This window comes from Eublepharis macularius, chromosome 8 (assembly GCF_028583425.1).
Source record: "Eublepharis macularius isolate TG4126 chromosome 8, MPM_Emac_v1.0, whole genome shotgun sequence".
In the NCBI taxonomy this organism is placed as follows: domain Eukaryota; kingdom Metazoa; phylum Chordata; class Lepidosauria; order Squamata; family Eublepharidae; genus Eublepharis; species Eublepharis macularius.
Window position 1 is genome coordinate 36394119 of NC_072797.1, and position 19436 is coordinate 36413554.

At 45.8% G+C, this 19436-nt stretch overlaps 1 protein-coding gene across 2 annotated transcripts in view; it reads right to left on the minus strand.

The window, feature by feature from the left end:
• The window catches only part of CENPK (centromere protein K), a 34206-nt gene extending 14844 nt beyond the window's left edge, over positions 1–19362 (minus strand). The window contains exons 1-4 of one of the 2 annotated variants that reach the window (XM_054986935.1): positions 19293–19362; positions 14448–14552; positions 14278–14334; positions 13019–13091 (exon numbers count right to left, since the gene is read on the minus strand). In XM_054986935.1, coding sequence (XP_054842910.1) covers positions 13019–13091; positions 14278–14334; positions 14448–14537 — 220 coding nt within the window. In that variant the 5' untranslated portion in view covers positions 14538–14552; positions 19293–19362. The remainder of the gene's footprint in view (positions 1–13018; positions 13092–14277; positions 14335–14447; positions 14553–19292) is intronic. The other variant, XM_054986936.1, reaches the window with a different exon arrangement.
• Positions 19363–19436: the final 74 nt, after the last annotated feature.

The following is a 19436-nucleotide window of genomic DNA, read 5'->3' on the forward strand; positions in this document are numbered from 1 at the left end:
ATACCTTAACTGATTAATTGGATAGGCCTTCATCTTTGAGCACTAATAAGAATTCTAAAATTTGGGATAGCATGCATTCAAAAGGATCTAACCCCTTTAGAGTAGCCCACCGGGCAAATCTATCCCACTTAAAACTATAGAATTTCCTAGTGTTTTCCCATCTAGAATTGAAGACACAACCTCTGCTATTCTGTCTGAGAGTTGTCCTGTCCCATTATAAGCCAAGCTGTTAGCTTCAGTCTGGGTAGGTCATGATGATACCATACCCCCATATGGCTGAGCAGGTCTGGTTCCAATCCAAAGTAAAATAGAGAAAACAGTGTTGCACTTACCTGTAACTGTTGTGCGTCTAGGTCTTCGTGCAGGCACACATTGGGACTGCGCAGGCACAGGCTAGCCATTGGAAAGATTTTTCAAGTTCTCAGATGCTAGAGGGTGCTCCTCCACAGCAACACATCTGCGTGGAGCATTCCCGCCGAAAAGTGGTGTTGCTGGGCAGAGCGACCCTCTTCCCTCAGTTCCTCCTATGCCACCATAAGTTGTTATAGTCTCACAGCAGGGTAGGAGAGAGGGAATGTGTGCCTGCACGAAGACCTAGACAAACAACAGTTACAGGTAAGTGCAACACTGTTTTCATTGTCGGTCTTCAGTGCAGTCCCACATTGGGAGTATAGAAACTACTCCAACAGAGGAGGGTGTGAGATGTTCAAGCCAAGATTGAATGAAGAATGGCTGTTCCTACTGCAGCGTCTCTCCTGGCATAGGTGTCCATGGAATAGTGTCGAATGAACCGAGGATGACCAGGTAGCAGCCTGGCAGATGTCACGTAAAGGTATCCCATGTACAAATGCTGCTGAAGAAGATTTGAGTCCTGGTAGAGTGAGCTCTAATAAATACTGGACAGGGGACCTTGGCTGCAGAGTAGCATCATCTAATGGCGGCCACAATCCATCGTGAGAGGGACGAATTGGCCACCGGGAGACCCTGCAGCATGATCTGAGTCACTTCTCTGGAGAAGGGAGCTGTGTCAGCAGCAGAAGCAGATGCCAGGTTGTAAGTTTGAGGGCAGCTGCGTTGTGGTATAACACCTGCCCCTTGTGGATGAGGTCTGGAACCTCTGGGAGGTGGATATATGACCCTGGGGACATCTCTCACAGAGTTGGAAACCAGTTCCTGTGCGGCCAAAAGGGGGTAATTAGAATGCAATGTGAATTGAAATGATGGATTCTTCTGAGCACCCTGGGGATTAGGGGTATGGGTGGGAAGGCATAGAACAGGGCCCCCCAGCCATGGGAGTTGAAAAGCCAAGGGGGTTGGGGTCTGAGTCTGACAGGGGGCAGAAACTGTCGCCTTTGGAGTTGTCTGCCATTGCAAACAGGTCCACAGCTGGTTTTCCCTACTCTCTGAATATGGGGAGTAGGTAATGGATATTGATGGACCACTCGTGATGTGGTTTGAATATTCTGCTCAGGGAGTCCGTTCTGTTGTTTGCGGACCCCGCTATGTGAACTGCCTGAGGAAAGATGTTGTTTTGAACTGCCCATTGCCACAGTCTTGTTGCCTCTGAACAGAGGGGCAATGAGGCTGTTCCTCCCTGCTTCTTGATGTAGTAGAGGATGGTCATGTTGTCCGTGTGGACCTGGACCCTCTTGTTGTGGATAAGATCTGTAAAAGAAGCAAGGGTGCTTGGTGATGGCTGCGGCGGCCGAGCCCCAGACGAGCAGCAACACGCCTCCCCCACCCGACTGCACATACCAGATGGACCCCGGGCCCGGTGGGCAGCCCAGCAGAACAGAGGACGGGGGGCCTGCGGTGACGTTGAAGGGCTCGGGCAACTAATTGGCCATGGCGCGAGGCAGCCGACCCTCGAGGCTCCCGCAGCGGCGGCGGTAGCAACTCTGGAAGGCTGCCAAACAGCTGAGAGGTGGGGAAAGTGCGGTGCACATGGCGCCAGGCTGCCTCTAGAAGCAGCGGGCCAGCGTTGCACTGCTCGGCAGGACATCGACCCCACCCTGGCCCAGGGAACACGCCTCCAAAGGTGGCATGCCCCCGCCGACCCAGGGGAGGGTGGTGATTTGCCCGGGGCAGGAAGTTCTGAAGGGCCCACCTGGAAGGGAGGGGCGACCAGGCAAGGAAGGAGCAGGCCCCTATCAGTGGCCTAGGCCAGGGCAGGGCCAGAGTGTGTGGCCACACCTAATCCAGGTGTTGGGCCTTACCTTGGGGGCACGATTGTGGGAGCGGGGGTGGGGCTAGCACCAGGGGGAGGTATAAAGGAGGGCTCCATTTCCTCGGGAGGGGAGGGAAGAGAGAAGGAGTCGGCCTCTAACACAAGAAAACACTACTCAGGGTGCTGATGGGACAGATAGGCCCAGGGCCTAGACCCAGGACACTAATTCTGAGGCCTGTGGGAGGAGCCATCTCCTGCCCTCGGGACCTTTACAAATACAGCCGTGCCAGGAAAAGGGGTGGCCCCACTCGAGCAGAGGCCAGCACAGCCACAACACCGTCGCCGACACTAATGGACCCGCCTGACTGTAACAACGGGAGTACATAATTGCCCTCAGTTCCAGAACATTAATGTGCATAGAGAGTTCAGAGTGAGACCATGTCCCCTGTACAGACAAGTAGCCGCAGTGCGCACCCCACCGCAAAAGGGCAACATCTGTGGTGATGGCAGTTTTGGTGTTTGGATACCAAAATAGCATTCCCCGGAGGTTAGTCTCCAAGGACCACCAATCAAGAGATCTGATTATTGCTCTCGGGAGGGAAAGCTTCTTTCCCTGACGGTCTCTGAAGGGGTCGAAGTGTCAGATAAACCAGTTTTGGAGTGGCCTCATATGGAGGCGGGCGAAAAGTGCTACACTGGTAGTGGATGCCATCAAACCTAGGAGCTTCTGAATTAATTTAGCTAGTTGGAAGTAGAGGTGGGCATGAATCACAATATGAAGCAAAAAAAAAAAAACACGAACTGGGCCAATTCATGGTTCCTGCGAGCGGCAGAAGGGGGCTGGCATTTCCACACACCCTGCACTAGGTTCAACCGATCCGCTGAGCCCGGCACGGTGTGTGTGAAAGTGGCAGGAGAAGGGGGCTATCTGTTTCAAACACCCCATGCACACTTCACCCAATCAGATGAAGGCTGTGTGGGGTGTTTTGAAACCGACAGCCTTCTCCTGCCGCTTCCGGGTGACAGGAGAAGGGGGCTGTCGGTTTCAAACACCCGTGCTGGCTTCAGCAGCTGGCGTCAGGTGTTTGAAATGCCATGAACTACGAACCGATTCGTGAACTAGGAAAAGTTTGTGGAAGTTCATGGTTAGTGGAACGCGATGAACCACGAATCATGTGGTTCTTTTTTTTTGGTGTGTGCCCATATCTAGATGGAAGCAGTTATTCTTGAATTGGGTGACCAGATGCTGGAGGGACTGTATCCGATCCAATGATAGGAATGACCTCCCAACTGTGGAGTGTAATCTAGCTCCGATAAATTGTGTCTTGAGTGGGGACTAGTGTAGATCTTTCCCAATTCATTATCAAGCCCAGATGGGACGTATTTCGGACAGTAATCGCTATGTGCTCCTGGAGGCGCCTCTTGGAGAGGGCAACCAGCAGCCAGTCATCCAGTCATCCCTGGGACCTTAAATACGTGACCACAACTGCCATGCATTTTGTAAATACTCGGGGGCAGAAGAGAGACCGAAAGGGAGGACTGAATACCGAAATATCTCCCCTTGGAAATAAAATCTAAGGTATTTTCTGTGGTTGCAGTGTATTGTGATGTGGAAATAAGCGGTCAATGACTGCGAACCAGTTATTGGGTTTTAGGTATTGTAAGACACTGGAGAGGGTTAGCATTCTAAATTTTTCAACTTTAATGAACAAATTAAGTTGACGGAGGTCCAGTGTAGGGGCGGAATCCCCCGTCCTTCTTTTCTACCAGAAAGTATCTGGAGAAAAAAATCCCAGGGAGAGTCCTCAAGTAGGATGCTCTAGATAGCCCCTTTTGCCAAGAGCTCTTTGATAACGGGTGAAAGAGCTTCCACCGGGCACATAGAAGCGTTGCAGAGTAATGACAACTGTGGTAACTTTGTGAAACGCAAACGGTAACCAGAATGCACAATCTGGAGGACCCAGGAATCAGTAGAGATTAATGCGCAACAATCCGCAAAAGAGGCCAGCCTGTCCCTAAACAATCAGGATTGTTGGGCGGTTAGTCAAAACAGAAGTTTTGAATCTGACCTGGCTTCCGGGGAACTCGGTTGAGGCTACCTGGACTTGCTGGATCATTTAGTGCTTCCACGAGGGTAGTTGGAATACAGCTTATGTTGGTAGAATTGGTAGGGCTGATACAAGTACTCGAGTGGTGCTGCTAAGACTGGTGACCCTGGTAGCATTGCTTGAAAGCGTACTGTTGTTGTTGCTGGTGTTGGGGGCCAACACCATGATGTCAGTTGATTTTTCTGCATTTGCTGAAGAGATTCATCAGTATGCTTGGAGAACAGTGATGACCCTTCAAAAGGGAAGTCCTCAATTTTGTTACATTTCTCCTGGAGAAGAGCTGTAGAACGTAACCAGGAGTGGCAGCGAAGGACTATAGCTGAGGCCATTGCCCTGGCTGAGCAGTCTGAGGCATGTTTGCCCGCAGACATCTGCTGTTTGGCAAGCCTCATGGCCTCCTCTTGAAGCGCTTTAATGAGCGCCCTTCTTTCTGATGGGAATAATTCGATAATTCCACAGGAACAGGTTGTATGACCCCATGATGTCCTGATAGTTCATGATTTGGAACTCTAGTGCTGCAGAGGAATATATCTTGCATCCAAGAGCATCTAGCTTACGTCCCTCCTTATCCACTGGAGATGAGTGAGAAACATAGCAGTGTCTAGACTGCATTTCCTCAGTGACGAGGGATGAAGGATGTGGATGTGTGAACAGGAAAGTGCAATCCTTCTGCTGCAGCTTGCAGGTGTTTTCAATCTTACGCGATGTAGCAGGGGATGAAGCTGGTTTGTCCCAAACTGCAAGGGCGATCTTCCACCAGTGGAAATGCCACTGAGGCTGGAGAGTTGGAATGAAGTGCTTGGAGCAATTTTCTCTTGGGTTTCGGAGAGGCAGAGGTCACATCCAGGTCCAGAGTATGCACCATCCGGAGCATTTGTTTGGAAAATAGGCAAGAATCTTCATTTGTGGAGACAAATGTAGTGTCCCCTACTGCCTCCTCTGGGGATGGATCCGACACTGAATCTGTCACCAGGGCCGGCGCGCCCATAGAGGCCAAGTAGGCGGTGGCCTCAGGCGCGAGGACCCTGGAGAGGTGCCGGAGGGGGTATCGGGGTGGAGGCGCGCGCCGCAGAGCTGGCATGGCTGGCCCGCAGCTGCTGCAGCCAGCCAGCCCTGTGCCGCCGCCACTGCCGCCACATGCCCCCAACCGGGCACAGCAGCCGCAAACTGCTGCTGGGGTGGCGTGCGGAGCCCAGAGCAGCCTCCTCCCGCTGCCCCAGCCATCTGCAGGCGGCTTGCGCTGCACAGCGCACAGCGTGCGGAGCCTGGAGCAGCCTCCTCTTGCTGCCCCAGCCATCTGCAGGCGGCTTGCACTGCACAGCGCATGGCATGCGGAGCCCGGAGCAGCCTCCTCCCGCTGCCCCAGCCATCTGCAGGTGGCTTGTGCTGCACAGCGCACGCAATGATGTCATTGCGCACGCGTCGGGGGTTCGCTGTGGGCGCCAGAAACCCTGGCGCCGGCAGTGTCCGTCACCACCTTGAAACGGTGAGAAGCTGCATCCTCTCCTTCGTCAGAGTATTCAGACAAGTCAGGGGAATGACCATGGAACTGAGATGAGCTGGAAGTTGAGACAATGGGATCCGGGAGCAGCAGAGTCGGTGCTGTGCCTGTTGGAACGGAAGGTGGAACTGACGGGGCAAAGAGCAGCGCAGACTGTAGCCATGCGAGGAAATCCTGCCAATTCGGGATCTGTTGGAAAGGTGTGTTTTGAAACGCAGGGAACAGAGTTTGAGCAGCCGAAGGCAAGTTCCATGCCGAGGATGAGGAAGCTGTCAGTTCTAAAGGGATTGCGCCCAACGTTGACGGCGAGCATGAAGCCAAGATTGGATCCGGCAAGAAAGATTGGTGGATCTCCCCAGTAGGGCTCATGCTCTCCTCCTCCCTGTGCAGCAGGAGCGTGGGTAAGCAGTGGCGATGGGGTCGCTGGTGGCTGAAGAATCTCTTCCTCAATGACAAGTGACGGAGCAGAAGACGAGGAATGGTGGTGATGGTACGAGGGTTTTGATGCTGACTTCCAAAGATGCTTTGTCTTAGCCTTGCATTTTTTTGCTGGGGTTCTGATGTGGTTCAATCCTCATGGGAGGATGAGTGGTGCTTCTTTGATTCTGACTTTGACCACGCACCCTTGGATGGAACCGATGGGGTCCGATGTCAGCTTGGGCATTGGAACCAAGGGACGGTTCTGGTTCGGATCCAGTGTACTGGGAGGGTTGTGCTTGGAGCACAACTTTGGATCCTGCTTGGCTGATCAGGACATAGTTGGCTTGTCGGAGGCCATAAGGGATAATTCCCATAGCACCGCTTTTAAACGTACAGCCAAATCGTTTCTGGCCTTGGGGGTAAATTGCTTACAGTGTTGGCAGGCTCCCACATTATGGCCCTCACTGAGGCAAAGCTCATGCTCGTCCGAGCACAGCATTTTCATCCCACATCGAGTGCATTTTTTGAATAAGGCTTTTTGAGATGTTGTAGACATCAGGATCTCAACAAAAGACAGAGAAATGGAGAGAACCGGAAGGGCGAAAGAGAGTGAGAGAGACAGAAAGAACCTTTCTCAATGGTGGCAAGAAAGGAACTGAGGGAAGAAGGGTCGCTTCGCCCAGCAACACCGTTGTTCTGCAGGAACACTCTGCACAGGTGAGTTGCTGTGGAGGAGTACCCTCTAGCATCTGAGAGCTTGAAAAATCTTTCCGACGGCTGACCTGCACCTGCACAGTCCCAATGTGGGACTGCACTGAAGACTGACAACGAACCTTTGGAGAGATGCAGTACATGCTGGAACCAGGATTGTCTGGGCCAGTAAGGCCCAGGATTAGGATTATATCGGAGCTGTCTCTCTGTATTTTGCTGACGGTTCTGGCAATCAAGGGAATAGGGGGAAAGTGTAAAAGAAGTTTCCTCTCTAAGTCAACTGAAAAGCATCTCCTAGGGAGTTTTTGCCCACACCTCCCCTTGAGCAAAATCTCGGTGCTTTCTGATTACATTCCCTCGCGAACATATCTATCTTGGGATGTCCCCATTCCTGAAATACTTGTTCCAGATATGTCGTCTAATGTCCACTTAGGGTTCTCCATGTGCAGTCTGTTCAGCTTCTCTGCTACTACATTTGCAGTCCCTGGGATGTGTACTGCTTGGAGGGTAATTTATCTCTCCAGAGCCCAGTCCCAGATGAGAATAGTCTCTTCACATAATACTGCCTCCCTACTTATTTAAATAAAACATAGCGGTGGAATTGTTGGTCAGAACCTGGGCCCTCTTTCGCTTCAAGGTATCTGAAAAAGCGATAAGGGCATAACGAATCGCTCTCAGTTCTAAGACACTGTGCAATTCCCGTTCATCTCTAGACCATATACCATAAGGCTTAAGAGAGCCACACCGAGTACCCCAGCCTACTGTTAAAGCATCAGTAGTTATAGTCACTTCTATCAGTGGAGACCCAAATTCTACACCCTTAAATAGATGGTCGTCATTATTCTACCACGCAAGATCTCTGAGAATCGCCCTAGGAATAGTGTATTTCTTGTCCTGTCCTTGTACCTTAAAACTGTGAATGTCTAAAATCCACAATTGTTATTTACGCATGTGGAGTCTCGCCATAGGCATGACTGAGGTAGTGGAGACCATCAGGCCTAGTAGGGTCCGAATAGACAATACTGACTGGAATCTACATTTGGTAAATTGTCTCACTAGGTCCTTGATTCTATTTGCCCTTTCCAGAGGCAGGAAGCCCTTATCCAATGTGCTGTCTCATATTGCTCCTATAAACTGCACTCTACGAGAGGGTATAAGTACAAACTTTTAAAAGTTGACCAGTATACCTAATTTCTTACAGGTAGTAATAATGAAGCCCACGTGCTGTTCCAACAGCTCACTGGAAGGAGCTGAAACCAACCAATCATCAAAACAGGGATAAATAGAGCATCCCCGTTTCCTTAGATGTGCCACTACAACAGACATGCACTTTGTAAAAACCTTAGGGGCTGCAGACAGGTCAAAGGGTAGTACCTGGTATTGGAAGACTCTGCCCTTACATGTGAAGCTTAAGAACCTTCTGTATGCTGGATGGATGGCAGTATGAAAGTATGAGCCCTTCAAATCCAGGACTGCAAACTAGGTATCAAAAGGGAATAACTGTAGTACCATATGTTACCATCCTGTATAAACTTGTTTAGTCCTGTAAGATCCAAGATGGGTCTGACACCCCCATCTTTCTTCTGGCAGATGTGTCAACAGAGTTCCGTCCTGCATTAATCTGTTGCTTGGACAACTTAAGGGCTTCTTCTAGTATGACCTTAGCGAGTATTCTCTGGAACTCCGGCAGTTTCTCCATGAAGGTGGACATATGGCTTGATAGGCCCCCAAAATGGCACTATCATTTGCAATTTTAATGTTCAAGGCAGATGAGGAATACAATGTCCTGTCCAGGGTGTCCAACTTCCTGCTCTCCTTGTCAGCAGGAGAGGTATGGGAGCCCTGTCGCTGCTTGGCTTGCATTTCTTCAGTCACCAAGATGGACAGTGGGGGGTGACTAAATAGAAATGGGCAAATGTCCTCCCTGATCTTATACAACCCTTTGGATTTCTTGGTGGTGGCATGAGCCAAGGCTGGCTTCTCACAGATGGAGTTAATAAACTCCACAAAACCTTTGATGATAGGAAAAGCTATATTAGTTGCAGTTCCTGTGAAGAGGTATTGAAGTACTTTGTCCTTTGGTTTCCACAGCAGATATTTCGACGTCAAGGGACCGAGCCATCCTGACCATCTGTTCTGTATAAAAACGGTAGTCTTCTTTGGGAGAAATTTGGCCTGTTCTCATAACAGCCTCGTCCAATGATGGATCAGAAGCAGGACTGGGACTTCTCTCTCATGTTCATAGGTATGGTAAGAAGCAGATGGATGGGGGGTTTCGTACTGCATCCCCAGTTCCCTTTGACTGTCTAACTCTTCCAAGGTCGATGTCACAGATTGGCTCCTATAGGATCTCCCCAACTCCAGCCCTTTTCTAGGCTGAGAGGTGTGCTGTGGCCAATCTCTGCACTCATGTGCGCAACAAGGTTGTCTGTCATCATATGCACCCATCCAGGGTAGCTCAGCAGTAAATGCTGCTTCTATTTTGCCATCCTTAGCGGAAATGTATAAGGGGGACCTGGAGTGAAGAGAAGGGGTCCAAGGTTTGTCAATAACAAGCTGTTCAGCATGCCTCTCTACATGCTTTGATTTAGTCTTAGCTTTCTTCTTCGGAGGTTCAACTACTTAGACCAGGTGTAGACCTTATCTGAGAGCATGGTCCTTCGGGTCCGAGCACTTCGGTTCCGTCTGCTTCAAAGTCACGCCCTTAGGATCCAATGGCAGTCTGGTAGAAGTCGACTCTAGGCGCTTCTTTTTCGACTTTGTTATTGAAACCGGCACTGGCTCCGATCTTGAAGGTGACTTAGCAGGTAGATGTCGGATCCAAGGAACCTCAGTGAGGTTTTGGGTCTCAAGCGGTCGGTGTCGAGCAGGAGACAGATCTGAGGCCATCCGAACTGAGACAGCCAACTGGCTCAAGGGTCACCAACTCCGAGCGGGGGACGCGATTGTTGAGGTCGACATTTGCACTTGTGGAACCATTGTAAGCGGTCAGCCCGGCCACCGCCATTTTAATAGCAGTTTTATATATGGCTGCTTGTGATATTAAAGATGTTCAGGTCTCTGGAGTTAAAATGGCTGCTGTATTGCCACTAGAAAGCCTCTATCAGTTGTTGAGTCCCACCCAGGAGAACACGGCATGCTTGGAATGCTGCACAGGAAAGCGGAGTGATTGAGAGGCGATTGGATTTACTATCCTTCCAGCCCCAAAGGTGCCCAGTATAACAAAGGTCTCACAGAGTCATCCCCAATTAACACATTCCTTTCCCTTCTTCCGTGATGAGATCTCCTGTCCTTGACTGAGGAGCTAATCAAATGACATTCATAAGTATATACAGTTGTTCCTGGGAAAGTTCCTGGGAAAGAACAATACAGCTGTTCCCTTGAGGTTTGCCCAAGCCTCTCGCTCTCCTAGCCAAGGATGCTGGCATTCGAAGCTACTCTCTTCTTCCGCAAGCTACTCTTTACCCCGTAATTCTGTGTGTATGTGCATGTCATTTTGCTCTTAATAAAAGTTATTGTTGGACCTTAAGAACCAGCCTCGTTTGCTGTCTTGGGAAGGGACCTGGTAGAAACTGGTGACAGATCCCTGCAGTTACTGGCCTCTTGCATAGCCATTCTCCTTGCTAGCTAATTTCCCCACAAACCATTTTATTGCAAGGAGACCAGTTCCGGTAACACCATCCAGTCTCCACTACCAGCTGAAGGGAAAGAAGTCTTCGGAATGTCAGAAGCTCTCTCAGCTTTCTCCTAGAGGAGTGCCTTCAGCCTAGTGGCCCTTTTAGCCTGTGATTTCGGGGTGAATTTGCAGCAATGTTTGCAGGTCTACATTATGCGCTTCCCCTAAGCACTCCAAGCAGACAGAATGGCCATCTGTTCTGGTCATTTTAGTAGCACAGATAGAACACCGTTTAAATAAAGCTTTATCAGCCATTTTCACTTTTAGAATGAAGTGGACAAAAAAGCGTGAGCCTTCCTAGCCAGGGGCGAAGAATGAACTGAGGGTGGAGGGGGCGCCACCTCCCAGTGGCGTGTTCAGCAGGAAACGCTGTGTATGCGCCCTCGGTAGGCAAGCACCCTTACCGGATTTTAGCTTTAAAACCTGGCCACATTGGCAGGCCTGCGTGTGTGCAGTCCCATGTGGGACTGCACAGAAGACAGACAGTGAATAGGAAAATATTTGGGTATGCTATTTGGACATACAAAGCTGCTTTATACCATCTCAGATTATTTGTCTATCAAGGTCAGCATTGTCAAATATGACTGGCAACACTCTACAAAGTCTCAGGTAGAGTTCATTCAGCCACCTACTACCTGATCCTTGTAACTGGAAATGCCAAGGATTGAACCTGGGACCTCTAGAGTGCAAAATTTACGACTGAGCTGCGGTCCCTCACAAACATATTTACATGTACATCTTAAATCTGTAATATTAAATTTTGAAGATGATAACCAATGCTGAGGATCAGCGATATGATTCAGCCACAGAATACAAATAGGGAATGCACTCTAAACAAAGTTAGTGTCAGGTCTGACTATGTTTCTTGTGTGATCTAACCAAAGAGACTCCATTTTAATCCTGTCAGTATTTTAAGTGCTTCTTTTGCAGGTGACAAGCAGTCCAGTAGCAGTTATCTTAAAGAAGCGGAATGTTATGACTACAACCTTTCCAGCCTTGGGAAACTTTCACTTTCTCAGCTTCAAGCCGTTTGTTTTGAGAACTATGGGGGGAGGATGGGGCCTGCAGGGTTATGCTATTCTGTACCTTAACCTTTGCCTGTCATTCGTAACAATACTCATGTACCAGCCAAGATATTGCATCTTGGTTAGTGGACTATAAGGGTTGTTTATATTCAGTAAAATCTTTTGAAATCAATGGACTCATGTCTAATTGCAAGAGATAGTCTGGATTGCAACTTTTAGTAAGCCACTGTCTGACAGTTAGATATTGCCAAGGCCACAATAAATGTAGTATTTACTTGTACAAATTTACCCAGAGTTACTGCCCTGCAAAGTGATACTAAAGCTAACTGAAGTTATAGACCCAGGGCTCATTTGGAGGCGGAATGCACAGGAACGGCGTTCCGGTAGATCTGAAAAGAGGTCACGTGGGTTTTGGCCCTGCCCACGTGATTCCTTTTCCTCCTAGTGCAAGCCGCGTGGTGCTCGGCTCCAAAGGAACGTAAGCTGCTTGGATTCATTCTGCTCGGCTGCTTTACTTTCATTTGTGACTTGTGAGGGGGTGGGGAGAGAAAATGAGTGCAAGCCGAGTGGTGCTGGGCTCCAAAGGAACGTAAGCTGCTTCTGCTCTGTTGCTTTATTTTCATTTGTGACTTGTGAGAGTGAGTGCGTGGGTACAATCAGGGCTGGCTCTCCAGAGGAGGGTCAGTTGCTTTAGGTTCATTCTGCTTTAAGGAAATACCTGGAGATTTTTGCAGAAAAGGGACTGAGGGGTGGATGTTGCCTTTTGACACACTTCCGGTGATGTCAGCGGGTGTGGCATATGCTAATGAGATACGCTAATGAGTTATGCTAATGAGTTCCTGCAGTTCTGTTTCTAGGAAATGACCCCTGTATAGACCTATGAGATGTGTTCATGATATTGGTTTAGATCCACAGATCCATTCTGCTAGTGACAGTACTCTTTTCAGAGCAAGGAGACTTCACTAGCACAAGATACTCTTATGTTGGCAGAAAAGGATCCATAAAAGGCTGGTGCCATCAGCAGAATGGATCTACAGGATCCAACCCACTTTAAGTACAAAACTTCAGTTCTTGCAAATTTCTAATCAACATGTCTATCTTTTCTCATAAAATTTCATGTCTAGGATTACTGTACTTTTCAGATTTTATTTTAAATATCATTTTTGGAAGAATACATTTCAATAGGGATTAAGAAACAAAGAGTGACAGCACTCATTTGCTCAGATGGCAGGGAATACAGGGGATAAGGTCTCAAAATACAAAAAAAGGAAGAGATGGATATGGACTGTAACATCTATAATTACCACAATGATTATACACTGTTACAGCTCTGTCAAAACACAGCCATTTTGATCATTTAAGGTTTGGGTTTAAGAGTTCTGTAAGAAGTATTCCAGTGAAAAATCTTACTTTCTGGTGTTCTTTTTTGCCACTGGTTGAACTCTGCAGTTAGAGCCTTCATTCGGTGCAGTAACAAAGACAGCTGTGAAATATTAGAAATATTTAAATGTACTCTTAAAATATGTTTTACTACAATCTGATTTTAAAGAGTTACAAGCCAACTATCCAAAGCAAGAAATGGCAGAAATTTAGCCTCGTAATCATCCACAACCACCACCTCCTCCAATACTCATCTTAAATCCAACCTTATGCTCTGCTGCAGAGCAGCATCAGAATAAAAATATTTGATTTATATACCACCCTTCAGGACAACTTAAAACCAACTCAGAGCTGTTTACAAAGTATGTTATTATTATCATCCCCACAACAGTCACCCTGTGAGGTGAGTGGGGCTGAGAGAGCCCCTAGAAGCTGTGTCTGACCCAAGGTCACCCAGCCGGCTTCAGGGAGAAGAGTGGGGAATCAAACCCAGAGTGGGGAATCAAACCCGGTTCTCCAGATTAGAGTCCCATCACTCTTAACCACTAAACCAAACTGGCATGAGTGAGGCAAGAAAACTGTCCCTTGTGCTAGGAGAACAGCAACCATTTGTTCTGCAATGCCTGCACTTTGATGAGTCCTTATACAGTACTTTTTCAGGGCAGGCACAACCAAAGGCCTAGTAGATGATTCTAAGGATTATAGAGGAAATTTGTGCTGGCAAAGGATTTGTAGTGGGTAAGTAAAGCAGATGTTTTATGTGGAATCCAGAACACTATTCACTACCTAACAGTTTAGGGCAACGATCTTCCTGTTTCCATCAGCTCAGGCCTAAGATTTTATTCTGTAAAAAATTACATGAGGCAGGAGAGATGGAGCTGGGCAGTTCCATTAAACTCAGTTACTGTAATGCAGGGGAAAAGCTTGTACTGCAACAGGCACTGCCCAGAAGAGTTTCAGGCTGCTATCAACCATGAGTTATGACAAATAATCCACTTGCACAATTTTTTCTTTGGTTATTATTCTAGTAAGAATCATAATACCATCTTTTAGAAACATTCTTATCTTTAGTGATCAAAGCTTAGCTGGCTGGAGTTGAAGCTTCTCTTCTGCTTTTTTCCTGACACAATTGGTCACAATTCAAAACATGTTAAGCATTGTTAACAAGTTTGGGATGGAGCAGGCTATACATTAAAATAAATATATAAATGTGTAGCAAACTAGCTTGGAAATTTATTCAGTGTGGCACAGAAAGCTTTTTCACTGAGGTTCTGAAACTCTAGTCTTACCTTGGGATCAGTAGCTGGAACAGTTTCTATTTCTTGAAATGTTAATTTGTTCTGGCACTTGATTAAAAAGGAAAAAAGAGTACAAATCACACAGTCATTTACTATTCTTCCAAAACTGAAATATATGTAGCTGTCATAACAGTAACCATCTCTGAAAGATCACAAATTACCTCTTCCACTTGCTTCCATATCCCTTCACACTCTTCTAAGAGTTGTTCTTTGGCATCCTCTAAATTCAGATCTTGCTGGGATAGAGACATGGCAAATTTCACACCCTGTAAATAAATATTAGCTATATATTGATACTTGTATGTGAAATTACAAAAAATTAATAAGTTTAATTTTTGACCGGCAAACAGTACAATTCTACATAGGCTGGAAAGAAAACTTTAAAAGGATGACCATTCCCGGGTTTATGGGGTGACTTTAGTGACTATAAGTGTAAAGCATGTGTACTACATTTTTTAAAATATACAACAGGAAAGAAAATCTATACTACACTGCCCATCCCTTAGACACAAAATTAATTATATTGCTATTTTTTTCTTTCAGTGAAGCTTCTGGATTCTTGATTAAGTAACTTTGATGTTTCTAAGGGGAAAAAGGTATCTCCCTAGACAGATAAGACTACAAATGTGTAAATACTTCTTAGAAAAAATGCTGAGAATCAGGAATGTGTAGGAAAATGATATCTCAAAGTATTCCAGGCCTGAGGATGCTTTGAAGGGTTTTTCCCTTTATTGTTGACAATTTTCCCTTCCAGCAACAGTCTCTTGTATGAAATGGAACATTATTACTATGGTCTTTGGAAAAGTTCTTCAGAGGGAGAAGCGGCTTCTGCTCCAAGGGAAAAGTTTTAAAATTCTAGATTACAGCTCTTTTATTTCTGTTGTTTGGGCCTGAAATGTGCATGTGATCTTAAACAGAGTTATACTATTCTAAGCCCATTGAGTTCAACGGACTTAGAAGACTGTAACTCTGTTTAGAATTGCATGGTTGATGACCAACATAGGCCTATTTATTAATTAAAGAAACAATCACTCAACAGGCTGCAAATAGTCACTAAGCAAGTTTATAACTGCTTGATTCAGAGCACAAACCTCAACCTTCAATATAAGATAACACAACCCTATGAATTCTTCCGCAATTTGGATTTTAATCATAGCCTGATAAGAATTCTTCCCCACACACTTGCCTTTCTATTGGTCTTCCTCTCCACCAATCTTTTGAAAAGCTGGAATGACAGCATGCCAGGCACCAGGAACCTTTGGACATGTGGATGTTCCAGGGTCATAAAATCACAGAGCTAGCTAGGATCCCAAGGGTCCTCTAGTCCAACCCCTTGCACAATTCAGACAATTCACAGATACCCAATCACCCCCAGTCCCTGGTGACCTCAATGCCCAAATAAAGGCAAAAAACCCTTCCAAGATCCCTAGCCAATCTGGCCCAGAGTAAAATTCCTTCTTGATTCGATTCCAAAGTTGCAATTGGTATACCCTGGGCACATAAGAAAAGGCCATGAGAACTGAGCATTGGCTCATCTCTTCCTGTCCTCCCGCTCATGATCTGCCTAAGTTTGTAGTGAGTCACAGAATCAGCATTGCTGACAGGTGGCCAGCTAGTCTCTCTGGGGCCTCGGTTGCTGCTATAGTATCATTCATTCCAAGAGCCAACAGAGAAAGACCCACAGCAACTGCTGCTACAGGTATGGGGCTTGGGGACTTATGAAGCCCAGAAATCATTAGCAGATTTATAAATCTCTAGAGGGAAAAAACACTCCCCTCCTAAATGTTCTCCAATTTCCTAAAATTAGTAATAGAGATTAAGCTCAACTTTCTATTAATCTCTGCTGATTTATAACTGATGACGGTTGAACTCCCTCCAGACTAATAATTGCTGCCTGCATTGTGAATTGAACTTGGAGAGTCTACCCATCACTAGTTACAAATCAACAGAGATTAATTTAAAAAATGAAGCTTAACCTCTATTACCAATTTCAGGAATGTTCCGGTTTCAAACTGCTACAATATTGTAACTAGTATTAAACATCCACAAATAGAAATTGTGATCTAGTTTAAAACTGAAATTCATTATTTCCAGATAAATTGTGAAATAATATTTTTGTGTTTATCCTTTAATATAAAGCTGATTATAGACACTAAATGCCATGAAACAGGCCATTAATTAATCAATTAATTTTTAGATTTGGCAGTTTTGAAGACTGTGACAAATTGGAATAACACAGCATAGTTCTGTGATGTGGCTGGATGAAAGCTCTGAGCACTAGGCTTCATTTAAATGTGATGCCAAGAGGCAAGAACTCTGCCATGCAAACGTTACAGGTGCCTAAACTCTCATTTCACATGAGCCATGTTATCCCAATATGTGCACAATGTAGCCCACTTGAGTTACGAAACTTTGGCATGCTAATGTAACACTGCACATGTTACAATTAAAGAAAAACTTCAAATGAAATGGTGGGTCCATGCATCACACGGGTAAGTTTTTGACTGCCAGTATCATGTTTAAATCATAAATCAGGCACCCTTAGCAAAAACAATCCATATACAGCATCAGTCTGGTCCAGAGGTTAAAAGAGTGGAGACAGTGAAAGATGCGACATAAGAAAAAAGGTTTTTTTCCACCATTGGCAATGGGTTTAATATCCCAGACTGCATAAGGAGTGTAAAGTCTGATTCCATTGAACACAGTAACAATGTACAAACAATTACATTGGATTCCACCTTTGATCATCACATAGCTGAGATGGGACCCTGGACTGCTACCCTTGCTTGTCCCTAACATGCATTCCATACTTTTAGAAGCTGAATGAAAGACAGAAATTCAAACATGAATCTTTCTCAAATGGGGAATTTCTTCTCGCCAGATAATTGTTATGATCACAAAACTTGTGTCAGAAAATAGCTCAATAACCAAGGTGACCAAATCCAATAGCAGAGAGAGTACATGTGCAATCAGGTGCAAGGGAACTTTAGCAGGTGCAGCTTTTAAAAATTCTATAGTATGGTGTAAAAAACTAAACCTATACAAATACTCTTTCTTCTACATGTATTTATGAAAAACACAGTACAGTAACCACCCTGTGTGCCTCCACAGGTTCTGCAACTGGTAATCTGTGAGATGTATCCAGCCCCTTGAGGGGTTCCACCTAGCTCCCATCATTATAAACCCAACCCAGAGGTGCAGTGTATCAGTGGTGTACTAGGGACTTGTCAGTAGCCCATTTGAGGGGGATGGCAGTGTTCCTGACTTACTATCCTGTACGAAAACTAGCTGTTAACTAGGCTGTCAGTAGCAACGGGGACGAATAAAAATTTAGGATTTTTAAATCAAAGTTTGGATGCCCTCTTAAAACTGAGTTTATGATACAATGAACAATTTATGAAGCAACTCCATCAATCATTATACAGCACAATAGTTCATGTAGTTATTATTATGGCTTAATACTTGGGACCAAGGACTAGAAAGTCACCCCAGGCATCATCCACTGATACAATTAGGTGACCATTTACTCCTGTTTTATGCCTATGAACTGTCTGATCTCTGCAACTAGAGTTCTAAATGTTTATGACATGACATATCAATCAAAGAACATATATATATTTACTTACCATCTCATAGAAATAGTAATGACCTTACCAGTAATAACCGACAGCCCTTGAGATGTTTTTTTGCAGGGTTATAAGGCATGCATACCAGAACAGATAAGGAGCATACCAGAACAGAAAGGAACACTGGGGGGGGTGAGGGTAGGGGTGGGAGTAATATGTTCTAACATTAATTCCAACCAGCATCTATCTACAAAATGTTATAGCTGCAGAGAAACCTATTCAAGGCCATGGGTATTGTTGTTGAACAGTTTAGTGTATAGTACATCATTTTCTAAAATAGTGAAAACATTCAGTGTTTAAGCAAGGTACAGCATGCCTTCTGAAGCTGCTTAAGAGCTCTTAAATTTTGAAACAGTATGTTTTATTGCTAAAGCACCAGTTATTCAGAAAACATCTAAGCATACATGAACATTTTTGATTTAAACAAATTAATAACCAATTGTTTTAAATCAGACTTTTATTTAAATTGATCCACTATGATCTCAAGTAAATGGGAGTAGCCCTGTGGAGCTGGAGACATTTATAAAAACAAGCCCTCAGGTACAGTACTGGCACCAATTCCTCCAGCCTCCTCTTCCCATTAGCACTCTACACCATTGATCTTCAACTACTAGGTCTCAAGACACTGAAACTGACATAAAATGGATCACTGTGGTGATATTGATATAGTAGCTTTTTAAAAAAAGAAAAGATTCTGAACTAGTTTAACGATTACAGCGTTGCCCAATCTATCACCAAATACTGAGAACTGTAGTTAGGTGCAGTAATATTAAGAATTCTGGTAAAGGATTTCTGCTCCCTCTCTTCAATTTTCAGAAAGTTTCAGGTGAGGAGCCAAGCCGGTCTTTAAGGTGCTACTGGACCCGAATCTTGCTCTTCAATTTTCTAGATTATATAGATTAAAGCAGCGTGTCTGCAGTGCAATAGCCCGAAAAAGCAAGACAAAGAGAGACGTAATCATTACACAATTAAAATGTTATTGGTCGGGGTTAAATAGGGACTGGAAAGGTCGACTGCCATAAAATTTGCGCGAGGGACGCTTCGCCAGTCTCTACGTCTGGTGCCAACCTCGGCCAAATTTGTACGCCAGACAATCTTTTGCTATACCTTTTAACACCCCCTTCTCTACAGTCTTATAGTTGCCTTATTAGACTTCTCACATGACAGGTCAAAGACTGTAGACTGTTTCATGCAGATTTTATGCCGAGCGCTGCTTTCCTTTATGGCGGTTTCCACTTTAAGTTTTGGAAACCGCTTTGGGTGGTTTCAAACATGACAGAGAATAAAATTTAACTGATAATAAGTAAAGTAGAATCTCTGAGGCAACACCATCCCATTGGCCACCCGCCCGGCTGCCCCGCTGTTACTATGACAACCGACCTCCTTTTTCTCCGTACACCTTACCGACCAACCTCCGCTGTCGCTTCCCTCCTTTCCCAAACCTGCGCGGGCTGAGCTCTTATTGGCTGCTGACAAAGGGCTTCGGAAGAATGACGCATCACTGTCTGCGCGGCCGGGGTGGCG